We start from the raw sequence: 22,756 nt of genomic DNA, 5'->3' as shown, positions 1-22,756 counted from the left end.
CACATGACGTACTGGCTCAGTGTAACCAGACATCCTGCCAGTCAGAGGAGGGATTTCACATGTCCCATGATCAGTACCTGAAGGGAGATCTCTCCCTCACCATCACTGATGCTGATTACACTAAGAGGTCCTTGTACACCTGCGCCTGTAAAGGTCAAGAGCTCTGTGATGTGAGTCTACAGATAGAGGGTAAGTGTCCTCAATGGATTACCTAGTTATTGTTACTAAACCATTATTTATGTAGACAGAGAGAACTTTAAGTAGAACTTAGAGTATGTTCTAAGTAGAACATAGAATTGTAAACTTCAAATATCAGATATGTGGGGAAAAACAGAAGGAGCTTGTATGTAACGTTTAAATGTTTATATCAGATTTGCCGTTCTGAGGTTACATGGTCAAATCAGTTGTATATTACATTGAAGTTTCTAATTGTTTTTTCCAAAGCCTGTAATTCTTCAGTTCAGATTAAGCCTGGTGAACCTCTGGTGCTGGATTTGCTCATATCAGAGTCAGTGGAGGTGATTTATAACAGCACAGGTGCAGCTGCTCCCTCTAGTGGACAGATCTGTACAGTGGCTGGACACTCACTGAAGTGTAAACCTGAATACACTCAGAGAGTGTTGCTTATCTCTGCTGTGGAGCTGCAAGGAACCACACCATCTGATAGTGGAGTTTACATCATCAGAGACACTAAGCATGAAGAGATTATACAGACATACACAGTTACTGTGGAAGGTAAGTATGGTTACTGTGATTTTAATGTTGCCTAGTTACTTTTTGTTGGGGAGGGGGGTGTGCGTAGTATCAGTAATTATGTTTACATGCACATCCGTGGTTCCATATTAGTTAGACTATGAATGCTGGGATCATGTAAACAGCGTGAACTGAGTGTCATAGTTTGAGGTCTTGGTCTTAGTTGAGGTCCTGTTTATCAAAGTATATCCCCAATAGAGCATGTGGACCTGGTTGATTTTCACTGGACTCTTTGAGGTGGATGGACATGTTGAATCCAGCCACTGATGTTTTACACCACTTGGTGTGATGCTTGCTTGCTGATACCAAAACAAAAGAGTGATTGAGTGGGAAAAATTTGTGTTTGTTTACGTCCCCTTCTTGATGCTCCTCCTCCACTTGATCAAGTCTTCTGTCCTGTGCTGGAATTGTTCTCGGCTGCGGTGTTGTCTTGATTGGCTGCCTCATTCTACCCAGCGCATAAGGGGAATATAAGGGGAAGACTGGGAAGAAGCGACAGACAGAGATACATCTTCACTGTTGCTGAAGCTGGTTGTTTGTTCAGTGAGTGTTTGATGATTGTTGTGGTTTTGGGCCTCTGCTTCCCCTTTTTCTGGACGTGTTCACTGTTGTAAATATTATTCTGTGTATAGTGTATTGTAGTAGTCCTGCGTGAATCGTAGTTGGGAAGTTTGGAGTTTGACACCTTTTTTATTTGCTCAGTTCTTTACTTCTGTTTATTAGTTTTTGGGAGTAGGGAGGGTTATTGTACTTAATTTTGTTTGTGTTCATTTGGGACAGTTGGTTGTTTGGACAGAAGGGCTTGGTGGTTGGCATGTTTGCCTCTCAGCCTTCGAGTCCCTATCTGGGTGGAGTTTCCGTGGTGTTCTTGTGTCTGTGTGGGGGTCGAGTCCCTATCTGGGTGGAGTTTCCATGTTCTCCCTGTATCTGCGTAGGTTTCCTCTGGAATCCTCCCAAAAACATGGAGGTTAGGATGATTGGATACTCAAACTGTCCTGTATCAATGTGAGTTGTGCATGAATATAGATAAAGATAGATGTGTGTGTGTGTGTGTGTGTGTGTGTGTGTGTGTGTGTGTGTGTGTGTGTGTATGTGTGTGTGTATGTTCAGTGATGGTTGGTGCTCTGTCTTGGTCTGAACCTCCTCCCCTTCTCCTACACCTGGTTCTCCTGTAGTTTCTAATAGAGAGAACACTGTGTGTAAATTGGCTGCTGCTTCTCATCTGTCTGTGAGTGATTTGAGTGTGTCCAGCTATGGTTGGTGCTCTGTGTGTGTGTGTGTGTGTATGTCCAGCTATGGGTGGTGCTCTGTGTGTTTGTATATGTCCAGCTATGGTTGGTGCTCTGTGTGTGTGTGTATGTCCAGCTATGGGTGGTGCTCTGCGTGTGTGTGTATGTCCAGCTATGGGTGGTGCTCTGTGTGTGTGTGTGTGTGTGTGTATGTCCAGCTATGGGTGGTGCTCTGGGTGTGTGTGTATATGTCCAGCTATGGGTGCTGCTCTGCGTGTGTGTGTGTATATGTCCAGCTATGGGTGCTGCTCTGCGTGTGTGTGTGTATATGTCCAGCTATGGGTGGTGCTCTACGTATGTGTGTATGTCCAGCTATGGGTGGTGCTCTACGTGTGTGTGTATATGTCCAGCTATGGGTGCTGCTCTACGTATGTGTGTATATGTCCAGCTATGGGTGCTGCTCTACGTATGTGTGTATATGTCCAGCTATGGGTGCTGCTCTACGTATGTGTGTACATGTCCAGCTATGGGTGCTGCTCTACGTATGTGTATATGTCCAGCTATGGGTGCTGCTCTACGTATGTGTGTATATGTCCAGCTATGGGTGGTGCTCTACGTATGTGTGTATATGTCCAGCTATGGGTGGTGCTCTACGTATGTGTATATGTCCAGCTATGGGTGCTGCTCTACGTATGTGTGTATATGTCCAGCTATGGGTGGTGCTCTACGTATGTGTGTATGTCCAGCTATGGGTGCTGCTCTACGTGTGTATGTATGTCCAGCTATGGGTGCTGCTCTACGTATGTGTGTATATGTCCAGCTATGGGTGCTGCTCTACGTATGTGTGTATATGTCCAGCTATGGGTGCTGCTCTACGTATGTGTGTATATGTCCAGCTATGGGTGGTGCTCTACGTATGTGTGTATGTCCAGCTATGGGTGCTGCTCTACGTATGTGTGTATATGTCCAGCTATGGGTGCTGCTCTACGTATGTGTGTATATGTCCAGCTATGGGTGGTGCTCTACGTATGTGTGTGTATGTCCAGCTATGGGTGGTGCTCTACGTATGTGTGTGTATGTCCAGCTATGGGTGGTGCTCTACGTATGTGTGTGTATGTCCAGCTATGGGTGGTGCTCTACGTGTGTGTGTGTATGTCCAGCTATGGGTGGTGCTCTACGTGTGTGTGTGTATGTCCAGCTATGGGTGGTGCTCTACGTGTGTGTGTGTGTGTATGTCCAGCTATGGGTGGTGCTCTACATATGTGTGTGTATGTCCAGCTATGGGTGGTGCTCTACGTATGTGTGTATATGTCCAGCTATGGGTGCTGCTCTACGTATGTGTGTATGTCCAGCTATGGGTGGTGCTCTACGTGTGTGTGTATATGTCCAGCTATGGGTGGTGCTCTACGTGTGTGTGTGTATGTCCAGCTATGGGTGGTGCTCTACGTATGTGTGTATATGTCCAGCTATGGGTGCTGCTCTACGTATGTGTGTATGTCCAGCTATGGGTGGTGCTCTACGTGTGTGTGTATATGTCCAGCTATGGGTGCTGCTCTACGTGTGTGTGTGTATATGTCCAGCTATGGGTGGTGCTCTACGTATGTGTGTATATGTCCAGCTATGGGTGGTGCTCTACGTATGTGTGTATGTCCAGCTATGGGTGGTGCTCTGTGTGTGTGTGTGTGTGTGTGTATGTCCAGCTATGGGTGGTGCTCTGTGTGTTTGTATATGTCCAGCTATGGTTGATGCTCTGTGTGTGTGTATATGTCCAGCTATGGTTGGTGCTCTGTGTGTGTGTGTATGTCCAGCTATGGGTGGTGCTCTGCGTGTGTGTGTATGTCCAGCTATGGGTGGTGCTCTGTGTGTGTGTGTGTGTGTGTGTGTGTGTGTGTGTGTGTGTATGTCCAGCTATGGGTGGTGCTCTGCGTGTGTGTGTATATGTCCAGCTATGGGTGCTGCTCTGCGTGTGTGTGTGTATATGTCCAGCTATGGGTGCTGCTCTGCGTGTGTGTGTGTATGTCCAGCTATGGGTGCTGCTCTACGTGTGTGTGTGTATGTCCAGCTATGGGTGGTGCTCTACGTATGTGTGTATGTCCAGCTATGGGTGGTGCTCTACGTGTGTGTGTATATGTCCAGCTATGGGTGCTGCTCTACGTATGTGTGTATATGTCCAGCTATGGGTGGTGCTCTACGTATGTGTGTATATGTCCAGCTATGGGTGCTGCTCTACGTATGTGTGTACATGTCCAGCTATGGGTGCTGCTCTACGTATGTGTATATGTCCAGCTATGGGTGCTGCTCTACGTATGTGTGTATATGTCCAGCTATGGGTGGTGCTCTGTGTGTTTGTATATGTCCAGCTATGGTTGGTGCTCTGTGTGTGTGTGTATGTCCAGCTATGGGTGGTGCTCTGCGTGTGTGTGTATGTCCAGCTATGGGTGGTGCTCTGTGTGTGTGTGTGTGTGTGTGTATGTCCAGCTATGGGTGGTGCTCTGGGTGTGTGTGTATATGTCCAGCTATGGGTGCTGCTCTGCGTGTGTGTGTGTATATGTCCAGCTATGGGTGCTGCTCTGCGTGTGTGTGTGTATATGTCCAGCTATGGGTGGTGCTCTACGTATGTGTGTATGTCCAGCTATGGGTGGTGCTCTACGTGTGTGTGTATATGTCCAGCTATGGGTGCTGCTCTACGTATGTGTGTATATGTCCAGCTATGGGTGCTGCTCTACGTATGTGTGTATATGTCCAGCTATGGGTGCTGCTCTACGTATGTGTGTACATGTCCAGCTATGGGTGCTGCTCTACGTATGTGTGTACATGTCCAGCTATGGGTGCTGCTCTACGTATGTGTATATGTCCAGCTATGGGTGCTGCTCTACGTATGTGTGTATATGTCCAGCTATGGGTGGTGCTCTACGTATGTGTGTATATGTCCAGCTATGGGTGGTGCTCTACGTATGTGTATATGTCCAGCTATGGGTGCTGCTCTACGTATGTGTGTATATGTCCAGCTATGGGTGGTGCTCTACGTATGTGTGTATGTCCAGCTATGGGTGCTGCTCTACGTGTGTATGTATGTCCAGCTATGGGTGCTGCTCTACGTATGTGTGTATATGTCCAGCTATGGGTGCTGCTCTACGTATGTGTGTATATGTCCAGCTATGGGTGCTGCTCTACGTATGTGTGTATATGTCCAGCTATGGGTGGTGCTCTACGTATGTGTGTATGTCCAGCTATGGGTGCTGCTCTACGTATGTGTGTATATGTCCAGCTATGGGTGCTTCTCTACGTATGTGTGTGTATGTCCAGCTATGGGTGGTGCTCTACGTATGTGTGTGTATGTCCAGCTATGGGTGGTGCTCTACGTATGTGTGTGTATGTCCAGCTATGGGTGGTGCTCTACGTATGTGTGTGTATGTCCAGCTATGGGTGGTGCTCTACGTATGTGTGTGTATGTCCAGCTATGGGTGGTGCTCTACGTGTGTGTGTGTATGTCCAGCTATGGGTGGTGCTCTACGTGTGTGTGTGTATGTCCAGCTATGGGTGGTGCTCTACGTGTGTGTGTGTATGTCCAGCTATGGGTGGTGCTCTACATATGTGTGTGTATGTCCAGCTATGGGTGGTGCTCTACGTATGTGTGTATATGTCCAGCTATGGGTGCTGCTCTACGTATGTGTGTATGTCCAGCTATGGATGGTGCTCTACGTGTGTGTGTGTATGTCCAGCTATGGGTGGTGCTCTACGTATGTGTGTATATGTCCAGCTATGGGTGCTGCTCTACGTATGTGTGTATGTCCAGCTATGGGTGGTGCTCTACGTGTGTGTGTATATGTCCAGCTATGGGTGCTGCTCTACGTGTGTGTGTGTATATGTCCAGCTATGGGTGGTGCTCTACGTATGTGTGTATATGTCCAGCTATGGGTGGTGCTCTACGTATGTGTGTATGTCCAGCTATGGGTGGTGCTCTGTGTGTGTGTGTGTGTGTGTGTATGTCCAGCTATGGGTGGTGCTCTGTGTGTTTGTATATGTCCAGCTATGGTTGATGCTCTGTGTGTGTGTATATGTCCAGCTATGGTTGGTGCTCTGTGTGTGTGTGTATGTCCAGCTATGGGTGGTGCTCTGCGTGTGTGTGTATGTCCAGCTATGGGTGGTGCTCTGTGTGTGTGTGTGTGTGTGTGTGTGTGTGTATGTCCAGCTATGGGTGCTGCTCTACGTATGTGTGTATGTCCAGCTATGGGTGGTGCTCTACGTGTGTGTGTATATGTCCAGCTATGGGTGGTGCTCTACGTGTGTGTGTGTATGTCCAGCTATGGGTGGTGCTCTACGTATGTGTGTATGTCCAGCTATGGGTGGTGCTCTACGTATGTGTGTATGTCCAGCTATGGGTGGTGCTCTACGTATGTGTGTATATGTCCAGCTATGGGTGCTGCTCTACGTGTGTGTGTATATGTCCAGCTATGGGTGCTGCTCTACGTATGTGTGTATATGTCCAGCTATGGGTGCTGCTCTACGTATGTGTGTATATGTCCAGCTATGGGTGCTGCTCTACGTATGTGTGTATATGTCCAGCTATGGGTGGTGCTCTACGTATGTGTGTATATGTCCAGCTATGGGTGGTGCTCTACGTGTGTGTGTATGTCCAGCTATGGGTGGTGCTCTACGTATGTGTGTATATGTCCAGCTATGGGTGCTGCTCTACGTATGTGTGTATATGTCCAGCTATGGGTGCTGCTCTACGTATGTGTGTATATGTCCAGCTATGGGTGCTGCTCTACGTATGTGTGTATATGTCCAGCTATGGGTGCTGCTCTACGTATGTGTGTATATGTCCAGCTATGGGTGCTGCTCTACGTATGTGTGTGTATGTCCAGCTATGGGTGGTGCTCTACGTATGTGTGTGTATGTCCAGCTATGGGTGGTGCTCTACGTATGTGTGTGTATGTCCAGCTATGGGTGGTGCTCTACGTGTGTGTGTGTATGTCCAGCTATGGGTGGTGCTCTACGTGTGTGTGTGTATGTCCAGCTATGGGTGGTGCTCTACGTATGTGTTTGTATGTCCAGCTATGGGTGGTGCTCTACGTGTGTGTGTGTATGTCCAGCTATGGGTGGTGCTCTACGTGTGTGTGTATATGTCCAGCTATGGGTGGTGCTCTACGTATGTGTGTATGTCGAGCTATGGGTGGTGCTCTACGTGTGTGTGTGTATGTCGAGCTATGGGTGGTGCTCTACGTGTGTGTGTGTATATGTCCAGCTATGGGTGGTGCTCTACGTGTGTGTGTGTATGTCCAGCTATGGGTGGTGCTCTACGTATGTGTGTATATGTCCAGCTATGGGTGCTGCTCTACGTGTGTGTGTGTATATGTCCAGCTATGGGTGGTGCTCTACGTGTGTGTGTGTATGTCCAGCTATGGGTGGTGGTCTACGTATGTGTGTATATGTCCAGCTATGGGTGGTGCTCTACGTATGTGTGTATGTCCAGCTATGGGTGGTGCTCTGCGTGTGTGTGTGTATGTCCAGCTATGGGTGCTGCTCTACGTATGTGTGTGTATGTCCAGCTATGGGTGCTGCTCTACGTATGTGTGTATATGTCCAGCTATGGGTGCTGCTCTACGTATGTGTGTATATGTCCAGCTATGGGTGCTGCTCTACGTATGTGTGTATATGTCCAGCTATGGGTGCTGCTCTACGTATGTGTGTATATGTCCAGCTATGGGTGGTGCTCTACGTATGTGTGTGTATGTCCAGCTATGGGTGGTGCTCTACGTATGTGTGTGTATGTCCAGCTATGGGTGGTGCTCTACGTATGTGTGTGTATGTCCAGCTATGGGTGGTGCTCTACGTATGTGTGTGTATGTCCAGCTATGGGTGGTGCTCTACGTGTGTGTGTGTATGTCCAGCTATGGGTGGTGCTCTACATATGTGTGTGTATGTCCAGCTATGGGTGGTGCTCTACGTGTGTGTGTGTATGTCCAGCTATGGGTGGTGCTCTAAGTATGTGTGTATATGTCCAGCTATGGGTGCTGCTCTACGTATGTGTGTATGTCCAGCTATGGGTGGTGCTCTACGTGTGTGTGTGTATGTCCAGCTATGGGTGGTGCTCTAAGTATGTGTGTATATGTCCAGCTATGGGTGCTGCTCTACGTATGTGTGTATGTCCAGCTATGGGTGGTGCTCTACGTGTGTGTGTATATGTCCAGCTATGGGTGGTGCTCTACGTGTGTGTGTGTATGTCCAGCTATGGGTGGTGCTCTACGTATGTGTGTATATGTCCAGCTATGGGTGCTGCTCTACGTATGTGTGTATGTCCAGCTATGGGTGGTGCTCTACGTATGTGTGTATGTCCAGCTATGGGTGGTGCTCTACGTATGTGTGTATATGTCCAGCTATGGGTGCTGCTCTACGTGTGTGTGTATATGTCCAGCTATGGGTGCTGCTCTACGTATGTGTGTATATGTCCAGCTATGGGTGCTGCTCTACGTATGTGTGTATATGTCCAGCTATGGGTGCTGCTCTACGTATGTGTGTATATGTCCAGCTATGGGTGCTGCTCTACGTATGTGTGTGTATGTCCAGCTATGGGTGGTGCTCTACGTATGTGTGTGTATGTCCAGCTATGGGTGGTGCTCTACGTATGTGTGTGTATGTCCAGCTATGGGTGGTGCTCTACGTGTGTGTGTGTATGTCCAGCTATGGGTGGTGCTCTACGTGTGTGTGTGTATGTCCAGCTATGGGTGGTGCTCTACGTGTGTGTGTGTATGTCCAGCTATGGGTGGTGCTCTACGTATGTGTTTGTATGTCCAGCTATGGGTGGTGCTCTACGTGTGTGTGTGTATGTCCAGCTATGGGTGGTGCTCTACGTGTGTGTGTATATGTCCAGCTATGGGTGGTGCTCTACGTATGTGTGTATGTCCAGCTATGGGTGGTGCTCTACGTGTGTGTGTATATGTCCAGCTAAGGGTGCTGCTCTACGTGTGTGTGTGTATATGTCCAGCTATGGGTGCTGCTCTGTCCTGGTCTGAACCTCCTCCCCTTCCCCTGCACCCTTCAGTCCCACAGGGGTCTGTAGTTTCTGACAGACTGTGTGTGTAAATTGGCTGCCGCTTCTCATCAGTCTATCAGTGATTTGAGAATAAAAGATGATTTCTGTCTGTAAAGTGTCCTTGAGTTTGAGAAAGGTGCTAAATAAATGTAACCAATAATAATAATAATAATAATAATAATAATAATAGTAGTAGTAGTTTTATTTCTAGTGTGTCTTATGTTTTTTTTTTTTAGTTTGGCCTTGTCTGCTCCTGAAGCTCAATCCCTCTACAGCCGACCCTCAATAAATCAACAAATACTTCAGCCTCAGTACCACTGTTTACTGTAGTAATTATGCTGTGTGTTAATAAGTAAATGTAGTCAGTGAAGGTGCAGTAATTATGCTGTGTGTTAATATGTAGATGTAGTCAGTGATGGTGCAGTAATTATGCTGTGTGTTAATAAGTAAATGTAGTCAGTGATGGTGCAGTAATTATGCTGTGTGTTAATATGTAGATGTAGTCAGTGATGGTGCAGTAATTATGCTGTGTGTTAATATGTAGATGTAGTCAGTGATGGTGCAGTAATTATGCTGTGTGTTAATATGTAAATGTAATCAGTGATGGTATAGTAATTATGCTGTGTGTTAATATGTAAATGTAGTCAGTGATGGTGCAGTAATTATGCTGTGTGTTAATATGTAGATGTAGTCAGTGATGGTGCAGTAATTATGCTGTGTGTTAATATGTAAATGTAGTCAGTGATGGTATACTAATTATGCTGTGTGTTAATATGTAAATGTAGTCAGTGATGGTGCAGTAATTATGCTGTGTGTTAATATGTAAATGTAGTCAGTGATGGTATAGTAATTATGCTGTGTGTTAATATGTAAATGTAGTCAGTGATGGTGCAGTAATTATGCTGTGTGTTAATATGACAGACTGGAGCTTCAGCAGTGATCATAGTTATGACGGAGCACAGGTGGTGATCAGGGTGGTGGTTGTTGTTGTTGTTGTTGTTGTTGTTGTGTACACCCCCCCCCCCTTTGTGTAGCTCATTCTCTCCACTGGTTCATTCACTTTGAACTCTGAGTATGTTTCTATTCTACATTTACAACAATATCTCTCTACAAGATCCAGATTTGTTTTAGTTTGATTTCTAAACAGTTCTCCATCACTGTACTAGTTACTTCCTGATTGAATTTGATTGAATTTGATCCCACAATCCCTCTTGATCTTGTCACAGTGACCAATCTTGTACATACACATATAATTATAACTCTGTATGTTTAAATACACACACACACACACACACACACACACAGATCCGCACTGCCTTTCTCTGTCCCATTCAGGGGTCAAAGATCAGTGTATGTATACATGATTAGAGCGCTCCTGAAGCTCACCTGGTAGAGCAGGTACAGTAAGGTTTGATCCTCAGAGAGGACACATGCTGTCATATTGATGAATATGTATCAATCACTATAAGAGGATCTGCCCAGTACTGTAAATATGTTTATGGAAATATTACTATGCGATCCTGTGATGTAATTTAATGCAACTGTAAATACTTTTGTCAAGTCATGGAAAAACAGACAATTTTGTCTGTAGTATCTTTGAATAGTTTAAATAGTTTAGTTGCCATTTGTCAACATGTTTTATTTAAGAGTTCCCCTTATTGTTCAGGTTATTGTAATGGTGAGCGGTAATGAGGTGGTCGCATGTGCGGAGGAGAGCGAGATTTCTTAGGGGCAAATCCAGAGTTGTAGTCAGAGTAGTCCAGGGTCCTAGAATACATAACAAAAACAAGGGCTAGGATAACAAAGCCTAGGAAACACAAACCAAAAGCACACGAAGGCAAACAGGGAAAGCAGCTATAACAGAAAGAAGTAACATACGGAGTTAAGGAAAAACAAAACAGCTAGAATCAAACAGGCTAACATAAACAGAGGCTTAGAAACAAAGACGAGCTTGCAATACATGCAATACATGCAATACATGCAGTACATGCAATACATGCAATACATGCAATACATGCAATACATGCAATACATGCAATACATGCAATACATGCAATACATTCCACACAAACACACGCAATGAACAGCAAAAACACAGGGAACCACACAGGGTTTAAATACTTGAACTAATGAACACTAAACAAGGCGCAGGTGCAAATCATGAACAGTGAAAACCAAAACAGGGACTGGAACAGGACTGGAAAAGTGAAACATGAGAAAGGAAACCATAGAGACGGACAATAGGAAGGACCAAACAAGACATTTATTCATGACATACATTCTGTTTCACAAGTGATGGGCACTATGTCCACAAACTGGACAACAGACTAAAGCAAACCAGGGGGAAAGAGAAGAAGAAAACACATCTGAGAAATTCATCTCATGCGGTTGTGAATCCAGATTAGATTACAATAAACATCTTACGAGGCTTGTTTTAAATTTCATAGTTGAATTTCCTCTCAACTAAAACAAAACATTTATTTTTTAAATATCTGCTGTGGAATTCCCTACATGTTCATGTGAGTCGGGTAGAATGTCAGGCTCTCTTGTTAATGCTTCCTTGATGTTTTTAATATGGTGCACCTCCTAGTTTGAGTGGCTCACACCCCTCACTTCTACTCCTCATTCTCACCCTTCACTCCTATTTACTCTCTCACCCCTCACTCTCACTTCTCATTCTCACCCCTCACTCCTACTTACTCTCTCACCCCTCACACCTACCCACTTTCACCCCTCACTATCACTGCTCACTCCTACTCCTCACTCACCCATCACTCCTACTCACTCTCACACCTCACTCTCACTCATCACTCCTACTCCTTACTTTCACCCCCCTCCTCAATCTCACCCCTCACTCTCTCCCCTCATTCCTACTCACTGTCAACCCTCACTCTCACTCCTACTCCTCACTCTCACCCCTCACTCCTACTCACTCTCACCCCTCACTCCTACTCACTCTCATCCCTCACTCTCACCTCTCACTCTCACCCCACACTCCTACTCCTCACTCTCACCCTTCACTCCTACTCCTCACTCCAAGTGAGATACTAGTGATGGCCCCTACTGTGCCGAGGCTTCGGAGCACATGTCGAGAGCTCCAGGAAGTCTTTTATGAAACATGTATCGAGGCTTGCTTCTTTAAGGATGAATGACGTCACTGATGATGCCTGAAACCTCACTGGTTCAGGAAGCATTTCGAGTGTTGGCACAATTTATGAACACACATAAAGCGCAATGGATCCATGCAAAATTTGCATGTTTGTGTTCTGTCAATTTGCCTGTGACATTGATGAGCTTGTTTTCATGGAGCCTGCTAAAAGGAAAAGGGTTTCCCCTGTATGGAAACACTTTGAGCAGATCTCTACAAATAAGGTATTGCACATAATATGCCTGTAATTAATGAAATGTGTTACTACTATAATATTCACAAGTCGTTTTTTTTTTCCATTCCAAACCACTGGGATACAACAACAACACCTCATCTATGTTACTGTACTTGTCATGTATAATGAGGGGGATAGAGTTGGATCCAGCCAAGGTGGGTATGCATTTCCAATTTTCATATTTGTTAATCACCCATCATAATAATGACATTGACCACGATGCTACATTCCTCACACACATCACAAAATAAAAACAAAACATGTGCACATGTTCATGTAATGACTTCTGACATGCAAATACTGTAATTAAACCATAACCTAATTTAATTTTATTCACTGTTAACATTAATATGCATATATATATATATATATATATATATATATATATATATATATATATATAAAAATATAATGTGTATATACTGTGTATATATATATTTATATACTGCATTATTCTCTGCACCTTACATGTTATTTGCAGTTTGGATTGGATTACAAAGTGTAAAAATGACAAAGTGTAATCTAATCTTTACAAAGCAGTGACCAGAAAGGAAGAGCTGGATGAGGCTTTGGTCTTCATGATTGTTAGAGACACACAGCCATTTAGCACAGTTGAGGATAAAGGCTTCAGGGATTTAGTAGCAAAATTTGATCCAATCTATATTTTCCCAACTAGGAAAGTATGTGTGGTGACATGGATAAATTATGAGAGTAGTATTAAAAAAATAATATTTTCTTCCTTCCCTTTAGACCGCAAAGGCCATGGTTGAGACCAAATATCAACAAGAGAAAGAGAAGACCAAAGTTGAGGTCCAGAAAGTTCCTGCAGTGAGTGTGACAGCAGACAAACTACTTGGGTGTGACCTGCCATTTTATAGATGACAACACATGACTGAAGTCCACATTACTCGGTGTAGTGAAATTCCCACAGGCGCACACAGCTGAAAATTTGGCCTGTGTGAAATCCTCTCTTATGGAAGAATGGGAAATAAAATCCAAAGTAACATGCCTAGTTACTGATGGCGCATCTGATATGATTGCCTGTGGTAAACAGCTGAAGCTGCATCATGCCTTCTGCATTGCTTACACCCTGAATATAGTTGTTAAAAAAGCTCTTGAACTAATCCCAGTGCTGTCTGCCATTCCTACAAAGGCAAGGAAGCTGGTGGGCTATTTTAGAAGCAGCACAACTGTCAAAGTTAGTAACATTATTTTCACATTTGTTTACACATTGTTTTATATTGCTACATATGTAACGTTTAGGTTTTTATTGTTAAAGGAGAAGCTGGACCTTGTTCAAGAGCGTATGGGAAAACCAAAAAAGAAACTGATTCAGGAGGTTGAAACAAGGTGGTACAGCAGCTTTCAAATGCTGGAGCGATTAGTAGAACTCAGGGAGCCTGTAAGCATTGGCAGGCTTACAAACTGGTATTCCTGCGCTGACCTCTGATGAGTACAATAATGTTTGTGAGCTCCTGTCTATACTGTCTCCTTTTCACACGGCCACTGTGGTGCTGTCAGAGGAGAAAAAGGTATCTGGCTCCAAAGTGGTGCTATTATTGAAAATGGTGGAAAAGATGCTCCAGGAAGAGGCAGCAAAGGCAACGGTCCCAGTAGCTAGTGAACTGGGAGAGACCTCATCAGGCTCCTTAGGGAAAAGCTCCACACAGCATGAGCATTATATCGCTGGGAACGCTGCTAGACCCAAGATACAAATCACTTGGATCCTTTAGCCCAAAAAAGGCAGATAAAGGAATAAAACAACTCACCTTTGAATGTACCAATGTAATAGGGTCTAGACAGTCACATTCAATACCAGCTGCAGCTTCAACATCACAAGATGCTGTAGCTGAAAGACCTGGTTAATATTTTTGCATTGGATTAAAGTCAATTTCAGAGTTATGACCTCATTCATATTATCTGGTTTTGCTTCTCAGGAAACAAACTGTGGTGTGATTTTGATGCCACATTCATGGAGGCCAGAAGAACACACAATGTCACTGCTGATGCCACAGTTGAAGTGCAGACCTGGCAGAACTGAAGAAAAGCAGAACACAGGATCCCCTCCAGTACTGGCAGAGGCAGAGGTGCATATATCCAAATCTCTACAGGTTTGCTGTGGGATACTTGTGCACCTCTGCCTCCTCAGTACCATGTGAAAGTGTTTTCTTCAAAGCCAGGGAAGTTATTTTCAAACAGAGAAACCAACTGCGTCCAAGCACAGTGGAAAAAATATTATTTCTTAATAAAAGTGAATAAAGTCACCACAGTATTCATAAGCATAACCATTTTCCCATCTTTGAACAACACTGCAACAGTCTTAAGAACATCTCAACATAAACATCTCATGTCCTATTTGGTTTATTTAAACATTGACTGAAATCAACCTGTTTTTTGACACTAGTAGACCTCCAAAACCATTACCTACACATCAAAAACAGATTAGATGAATGAATGAACCACACAAAATCATATTAAGGTGTTTTTATTTCTATTGTTGGCAGTGACTATTCCCATGCTGTCACTGGTGCAAAACAGCCAAGAGATCCATCACAAATAGTTGAAATGACAATAAAGGTTTAGCCAGTAGGGGGGTTTGTGTGCACATGAAGCCTCCAGATATGAACCTTTTTTTGAACCAATTGGATGGAAAGCTTCAAGGATTCATCTGGCAATCACTACAAAAACAAACAAAAATGTTTTAAAAAATAGAATTTAGCATTTACAAGTTACAAGTTCAATAAAAGAAAATCAGCAATCATAAATTCTCCAAAATAAGTCAACATCAAAACTCCACTCTTGAAATTTCCTTTGGAAACTAATACAAGGAAAAACAGGAAATTGGGTGATGTCACTTCCTGTCTTTAAGCAGGACAATTCCCCATAAAGCTCCCCTTCAAAGACAACATGGAAGACTCTCCACAAAAAAATCACAGGTAAGTTCATTTTTTCTTAATATACTTTTGTTTTACCTACTTTGTTAAAATATACAAACTTTTCTGTGTTAATCCTGTGTTTTAATTTACATACATATATAAATATATATACACACAGCATATGTGCATTTCAAACCCACAGTCCATGAACACACTGTGGTGGAGGGTAACTATCACAAGACATTACACTCATACTGTGTGCATCTGCACCTGTATCACTCCACCACACAGAAAACAGCATGAAAAACCTTTCCCAGTTTCCAAAGATTTCCAACTTTAATGTGTTGATTTGTACAGAGACTTCAACACAGTGAGTTATGATTCCAAAGCATGTGTAACTTGTAGAACAGCGTGTATCATATGTACAGAAATAAACTGCAGCTGAAGAGTCCTTTAGCATCGTTTATTGTGCATGTGTTTTTTTTGGGGACTTCTCACTGGCACTCACAATTTATTATTACATGGGTAGTACACACACACACACATACTAACAAGCAATTTTTACATGTTTATATGTCATCAAAGGTACAGAGATATTATTGTTTATTTTATGTTTCTTTTGAAAATGTTACTTTGCTAATCGCAATGTCATGAAATCTTGTATCCTGTGTAAAAACCCCAGCTGCTGTGGTTGCTATGGTGACAGCGATGCTTGTTAATGTTAGCGCAGATCTTTTCGACATGTTATTGTGTTGTTTTTTGTTGTTGTGATTTTCTATCTTTCATTGGTTAAATGATAGAATATGGGTTTTCTGGTTAAGTTTCACTTTCTAAATGTTTACTCGATTTGTAATCAACTCGTTATTTTTAGTATTTTAACATGCTGTTTGTAGTGGTTGATCATTCCTGTTCATATTTGTTATTATGACATTAGGCTACTTACGTTATTTATGTGACCTACAGGACATTGTTGTGCTGCGCTTAACATTACACAGCACAATATAGCAACTTAGATTTCCAGATGAAATTTTTTTTTTACTAACGGACCTTGAGGGGAGGAGAGTCTGCCAGTTTCTCTCTCTCTCTCACATGCACACACACGCACGCAATTTCATTTTTCCATGTTTTTACAGTAAAGGTTCACAGACCCAGTACTGCCGCTTGCCTCGTGATGTTAACAGTGCCAGAACAAAACGCAGCATCACAGCCAGTAGACAGAATTGTCAGGGTACACAAGCTGGCTTGGTATTGTGAAACAGTGCGGTTGTGCAGAGCTGGATCTCTTGAGTTGTCGCGTATTTGTTCACTGAACGTATGGATGGACAGGTAGCTAGCTCACGTTAGTTGTAGGAACTAACCAGAGCTTAGCTTGCTCTAGCTAGAAGTGTCCAATACAGTGATAGGTTGTATACTGATCCCATAAACTAAACTTCATATCATTTTAAGCAACAGATCATCCTGCATATTGCAGAGAGGAAGAGCATGTGAAAGCAATGAAAAAAAGATAAGCAAAAACACCAAAGGAATTGTTTAAGGCATTACTTTATCACTTCGAGAAGGGCTTAATCAGGTGAGTGGGTCTGTACCGACATATTCTGGAGGAGGAGTGGACGGCATGCCACACCCACCCTCTATACTAACCTCAACTCTCTATAGCAGGGTGAAATTTCTACTCCGGGATCAGGTTGTCACCATCTACACTGATTCCCGTTATGCATTTGGGGTTGCTCATGACTTCAATAAGATTTGTTGCTCCGGGGGTTTCGTATCTTGGAAGGTAAGCCCATTTCTAATCCAGGACTAGTGTCTGCAACTTTGTCTGCATGTACACCACCAGCTTGGCTGGCTATCGTAATGGTCAAGGGTCATGACACAACCTCTGAGTCTGACACGGCCACTGGCAATGCTTCAGCAGATGAGATTCCACGTTGGGCAGCTGTTAATGCCCCCTCATGCCCATACACTATATCCTCGATGTGTGAAGCTATCGCCATGTTTTCTCATTGCTTTGTGCCGAATAATATCAATCTGCATTTCTTACAAACTCAGAGTACACAACAGGACTGCTCTCATTGGGTTGATTAGGGCTGTAGTCCTGATTAAAATGGTCTAATGGCGTGTCACCCTTCCTAAATCTATTTTTCCATTTCTTGTGTGTCATTTTCATGGGATTTCACATGTTGCACAAAGGGGGAGTGATGGCTAGCATTCAAAAAACAGTTTTGTATTCCTGCAAAACGTCTCACTGTAAAACTCCTCCTAGATTGCTATTTAACCTGTGCCAGAAGCAACCAGGGCAAAACACAAGCCAAATATGATGCCTTACAGGCTCCAGAATATCCCTTTCAGTGTCTACAGATAGACTTTATGCACATTCCACCTTGTGGTCAGTTGAAGTATTTGCTAGTGATTGTAGGCAGGTTTTCCAAGTGCACTGAGGCATTTCCTTGTTCTAAGGAAGACTTTCAACAGGCCTGTCATCGCACTGGAACTTACGCTAACTTCATTTAGATTTAAAAAACTGATCAAAATGTTTCCTCCTTCATTTAAATCATCACATCCGTGTTCAGGGAATTCTTGCATCCTTACGGGACTCCCAGGAAGTTCAAGAAACACGTGTAAGAGCCCTGCTGTTCACACTGCTTTTTGTAACCCTAATCAGATATTTCTATCAACAAAAATTCAAAACAAAAAGAACAACAAAACTCCCCAAAACTGTGCAAACCATCCTAAAACAATAAAGCTGTTCTAGGTACAGCTGCAATTTAGCAAATCCTGAAAAATGTATTTTCATCTCGATCAGTTCCACTCCTTGGTCCTCTGTGTTTCTTTGCTCCTATAAGGCTTGTCTTGTACATATTTGTTTGTTGGTGGAGTTGTTTGTGTTAACATTGCTTGTTTACACTCACCTGCTGTCAGAGGGTATATGTATTTTTTCTGTCATTTAGGCATCTGATAAAGTGACAAAGGAATTAATCTACAAAACCAGAGTCGATCTACTAACAGGTGGTAGTGTGTAACACTGACAGTGGTAGAAAAGAGAAATTTTTTAAAACCAGAATTTATTTTTCACGTTACATTCTATATTAAATAAAAAATAAATTTACTTCAGATCTCAAGGCAGAGCTGTCTACTGTATGGCAAATAGTAAATTGTTAATAAATAGATTTAATTAAGTATTGAACGCAGAACATTCGCATTGGCTGAATGAACCTTTCACTCTTCTGTCATGTCATGTCTAACTATCAGGTGTGTGTGTGTTTGTGTGTTTTTTCTCTCACTCTCTCTCCCTCCTGCTCACACACACACACACACACACACACACACACACACACTCTCACATTCTCTCTCTCTATCTGTCTCTCTCAATGTCACATTCTCTCACTCTCATTCTTGCATGCTGGCCTTCGGTAACACTGCCCTCCACCACCTGCACCTCCCGTTCTCCACCTGTACCTTGTGGCCTCTGCCCTCTGCCCTTCCACCCCACCTGGCTGACTGAGAGAGTACTTGGCCATTCCAGCCAATCCAAGCATCAGGGTCAGCTGTTACAGAGGACAGACGAGTGTCACACAGTACACTGATCTAAGCCCTCTATTCACCCCTACACTGATCTAAGCCCTCTATTCACCCCTACACTGATCTAAGCCCTCTATTCACCCCTACACTGATCTAAGCCCTCTATTCACCCCTACACTGATCTAAGCCCTCTATTCACCAGTACACTGATCTAAGCGCTCTATTCACCAGTACACTGATCTAAGCCCTCTATTCACCCCTACACTGATCTAAGCCCTCTATTCACCCCTCTATACACTGATCTAAGCCCTCTATTCACCCCTCTATACACTGATCTAAGCCCTCTATTCACCAGTACACTGATCTAAGCGCTCTATTCACCAGTACACTGATCTAAGCCCTCTATTCACCCCTACACTGATCTAAGCCCTCTATTCACCCCTACACTGATCTAAGCCCTCTATTCACCCCTACACTGATCTAAGCTCTCTATTTTCCAGTGTACTGTAATGATACATTGCAAACTGCCCTGACTACCCTGTCAGAAATGCAGAGCTCCAGTGTGAGATCTGTCATCAACTCCACTAGCCAGTAGTCTGGCAGGAATTATCCACAAAGCATCAGCTATTATGGATCTCTGTATGGACCTCCGTTCTCAGACGAGGACCATGGCAAGACTTTAAGGCCCATGCAGTCAAGACCACATCTTGTTTTATTAATGGACAAAACAAGGTGCAGTTTGTTTGAGTCGAAACATCTGGTTTATGAAGCTCATGTGATACACCCATCATCTTTAACCCAAACTGGATCAACTGCACCAGTCGTTGAAGCTATGGCGGCATTCACGACAAATAAACAAAGAAGGATATATGACTGGAGGAGAGCGGCTCAAAGTGGTGTGTGTTTTACTGCTTGCGGTGAGCTAGGAGAGTGGTGGATGTTGTATAAAGGCTTTTCGCCAGATACTTATGACACAAGAGTATGTGTCCCTGAACTATTTCCCTAAGGAGAGAGAGCATGAGGGGAAAACAAGAAAGAAAAGAGCCTGAGATTTGGAGAAACATGTTTACCCTCAGCACATCTTTGTCTGGCTTCCATGAACAAAGTTGAAGCTCTCAGATGAATACAATCTTCTGAAAGGCACAAACAGGGATTGAAACTGTGGGCTTTGGTTTACAAAACTAACACCTTGCCACTTGGCCATCATGCCTTAGAAGCAAGTCATGAACTGGTCTTTAACAATGCACGAGCTTGCACCTTAAGTCTGACAATAGAAAAGCCTTGAAAGGGTTGGAAGTTACTAAAATATTGACAGCCTTCTGACTCATGAGTAACTGTCATTGGAAGCTGATCGTGCACTATCGAGAGCATCAGCATAAAGCACAGCTGTATATGCTTCCAAAATGAACCCCTTCTAGAGAGGATATATCTAAATTCTAAAGCACATGCAGTTGTTCTAAAGATCAGTCAACTAGGCTGGAGGTGCTGAGTATGGAACCAAGGACCTCTGACATGCAAAGTATGCACTCTAGCACTGAGCTACACTCCCGCCACTCTCAAACTTTGAGGTAATAACGCTAAAAAGAATATCTGCAACTGTTTGTCAGCTAATTTGCAGGAGTCAAATGTGTAGCAGAAACGTTGCGTTGGGTGCCTGAGGACTGTTCAATTTCTCAATCAACATTTTGGTGTAGTCAACCAGGATCACGTCCATGTCACCTCAAAGAAAAACACCTGGGTTACCTCTGGCACATGGGGTGGTAAATAGTCTACCATAAATTACCTCAAATGGTGACAATTGGTGGTGGCACTGGGCATCATTCTGATCTCACAACACTGCTGACCACCTTGTGCTCAGATTCAGAGGTTGTGTCATGACCCTTGACCTTTACGATAGCCAGCCGAGCTGGTAGTGTACATGCAGACAAAAGTGCAGAGACTAGTCCTGGATTAGATATGGGTTTACCGTCTGAGCTGCGGAACCTCCTGGAGTGCCAAATCTTACCCAAGTCATGAACAACCCCAAACGCATAACAGGAGTCAGTGTATATGGTGACAAACTGATCCTGGAATAGATGGCAGGCCCTGGTCAATGCCATTAGTTCAGCTGCTTGAGAAGACCTGTAAAGGACAGAGTGAGCCTCCCAAATGAGGTTACGCAGAAATCAGACAGAATAACCACAGACAATTTGAGAGTCAGACGGTTTAAAACATGAGCCATCTACAAAAATGTAATAGCTGCCTTCCAGCAACGTGCTAGAAAGTTCAGAACGCATGCTAGAGGACTCATGAATAACCTCCATGCAGTCGTGGGGCACAGAGTCAGCAGAATGATTTAGCGATGTCAAAAATGATTGTAACAGACTAGCAGGTGAGCGCAGGGTCATGTGTGATTTAATGGTTAAGTTCCGAGTGGCACAGAGGATGGCCTCAAGGCCTGAACGTTGCTGTGCTGTCATGTGCTGTGTTTGAATGTTATTCAGAATAGTAATAACTTGATGTGAAGTGTGAAGAACCATTGGATGAGACAGTGCCAATTTCTCTACGTCAGTGACCAGCAGGGCAGCGGCAGCCACGGCGCGTAAGCAGGCCGGCATGCCTTGAACGACCGAATCAAAAGGTTTGGAAAGGTAGGCCACAGGGTGATAACTGCCACCATGCTCCTGGGCCAGGACACCCATGGCTGTGGAGCCGTTTTCAGAAACGTAAAGGTGGAAGGTCAGATTATAATTTGGTAGGCCAAGTGCTAGAGCAGAGCACAAGGCCAATTTCAGATTCCTGAATGAGTGATACATGGGTTGAGTCCAGACCAATGTATCAGTAAAGTTTTTTCCACAGCCGTTCCTGAGGACTTTATCATGAAACTCAACATGGGTTGTTTTGTGTTGGGCAGAGGGATGTCACGTATGATTCCCCACACTCATTAGAGAAAGGTACTGTAAGTATTTGAGATTAAATATTGTTCTTATAATTTTGTTTCTGGAGTTTAAGTTTAATGTTTATCTTGCCAGGAAAGTTTGTTTATTTTAACTAAGTCGGTAAAACAAAGTAGATAAAGAGAAAAATTAACTTACCTGTGATTACTTTTGTGGAGAAGCTTCCATGTTGTTTTAGAGTGAAAAGAAACTGTAGCCTGTGTTGAAGGGGACTTTTATGGGGAATTTTCCTTCCCAAAGAAAGGAAGTGATGTCACATAATTTCCTGTGGTGATGTTTCCTTATATATGTTTCTAAGGGAAAATTCACTAGAGTTGTGTTTTGAAGTTGATTGATGTTGGAGAATTTATGATTGCGGGATTTTTTCCCCTTGAACTTGTAAATACTTGTAAATACTGCATTTTCCTTTTTTTGAATATTTTTGTTTGTTTTTTATTGGATATGGCTTTTTGTTTGCACTGCATATTGAGAGCCAATAAATACCTTTTCTTTTGTATCCACTAGGAGTGTATCCGTGTGTCTTTACTAGTGGACCATTGCAATGATATTTCCATATGTGCAGGATTAAAATACTCTACAAATAAATGCTCTTAAAATAGTCCATAAATAAATATTCTTAAATACTCCACAAATAAGTACTCTTTAACTACTGTACAAACAAATAATCTTAAAATACTCCACAAATAAATGAGTCCAGTCTATGTTTGAAGAAAGCAAGAGTGTTAGTTCGTCCCTCCATCTGGGAGACAGGTCAGAGAAGAGGGAATGGAGAGGGCATGAAGCATTTAAGGCTCACACTTTATAATAACGATAGTTTATAGAGCATTTATATGCTTGTAATTCATAATGAACTAATCATGAACTAATGAGTTAGTGTTATTCATCATGAATTAATATATTAGTGATCATTTATAAGATGTATCTAAGCTCTGACTTCATAATTATCTGATCATGAACAGATCAGGAAGTCAGATGTTATGCTTAATTGGGTTTTTAAGTGCTATTCTTTATTAGATAATGAATT

At 43.3% G+C, this 22,756-nt stretch overlaps 1 protein-coding gene across 1 annotated transcript; it reads left to right on the top strand.

Moving 5' to 3' along the window:
* Positions 1–11: 11 nt before the first annotated feature.
* LOC145659453 (uncharacterized) lies at positions 12–21,381 on the top strand. Its single transcript, XM_081722158.1, has 6 exons — positions 12–189; positions 445–735; positions 12,540–12,556; positions 13,152–13,229; positions 14,339–14,512; positions 21,328–21,381. Exons 1-6 carry the CDS (start codon positions 60–62, stop codon positions 21,379–21,381), a joined length of 744 nt encoding a protein of 247 aa, XP_081578284.1. The 5' UTR covers positions 12–59.
* Positions 21,382–22,756: the final 1,375 nt, after the last annotated feature.

The sequence above is a fragment of the Electrophorus electricus genome, chromosome 1 (assembly GCF_041902795.1).
Source record: "Electrophorus electricus isolate QZ-2024a chromosome 1, ASM4190279v1, whole genome shotgun sequence".
NCBI lineage: Eukaryota > Metazoa > Chordata > Actinopteri > Gymnotiformes > Gymnotidae > Electrophorus > Electrophorus electricus.
The sequence above is the reverse complement of the archived record's forward strand: the minus strand, read 5'-3'. Positions and strand labels throughout refer to the sequence as shown.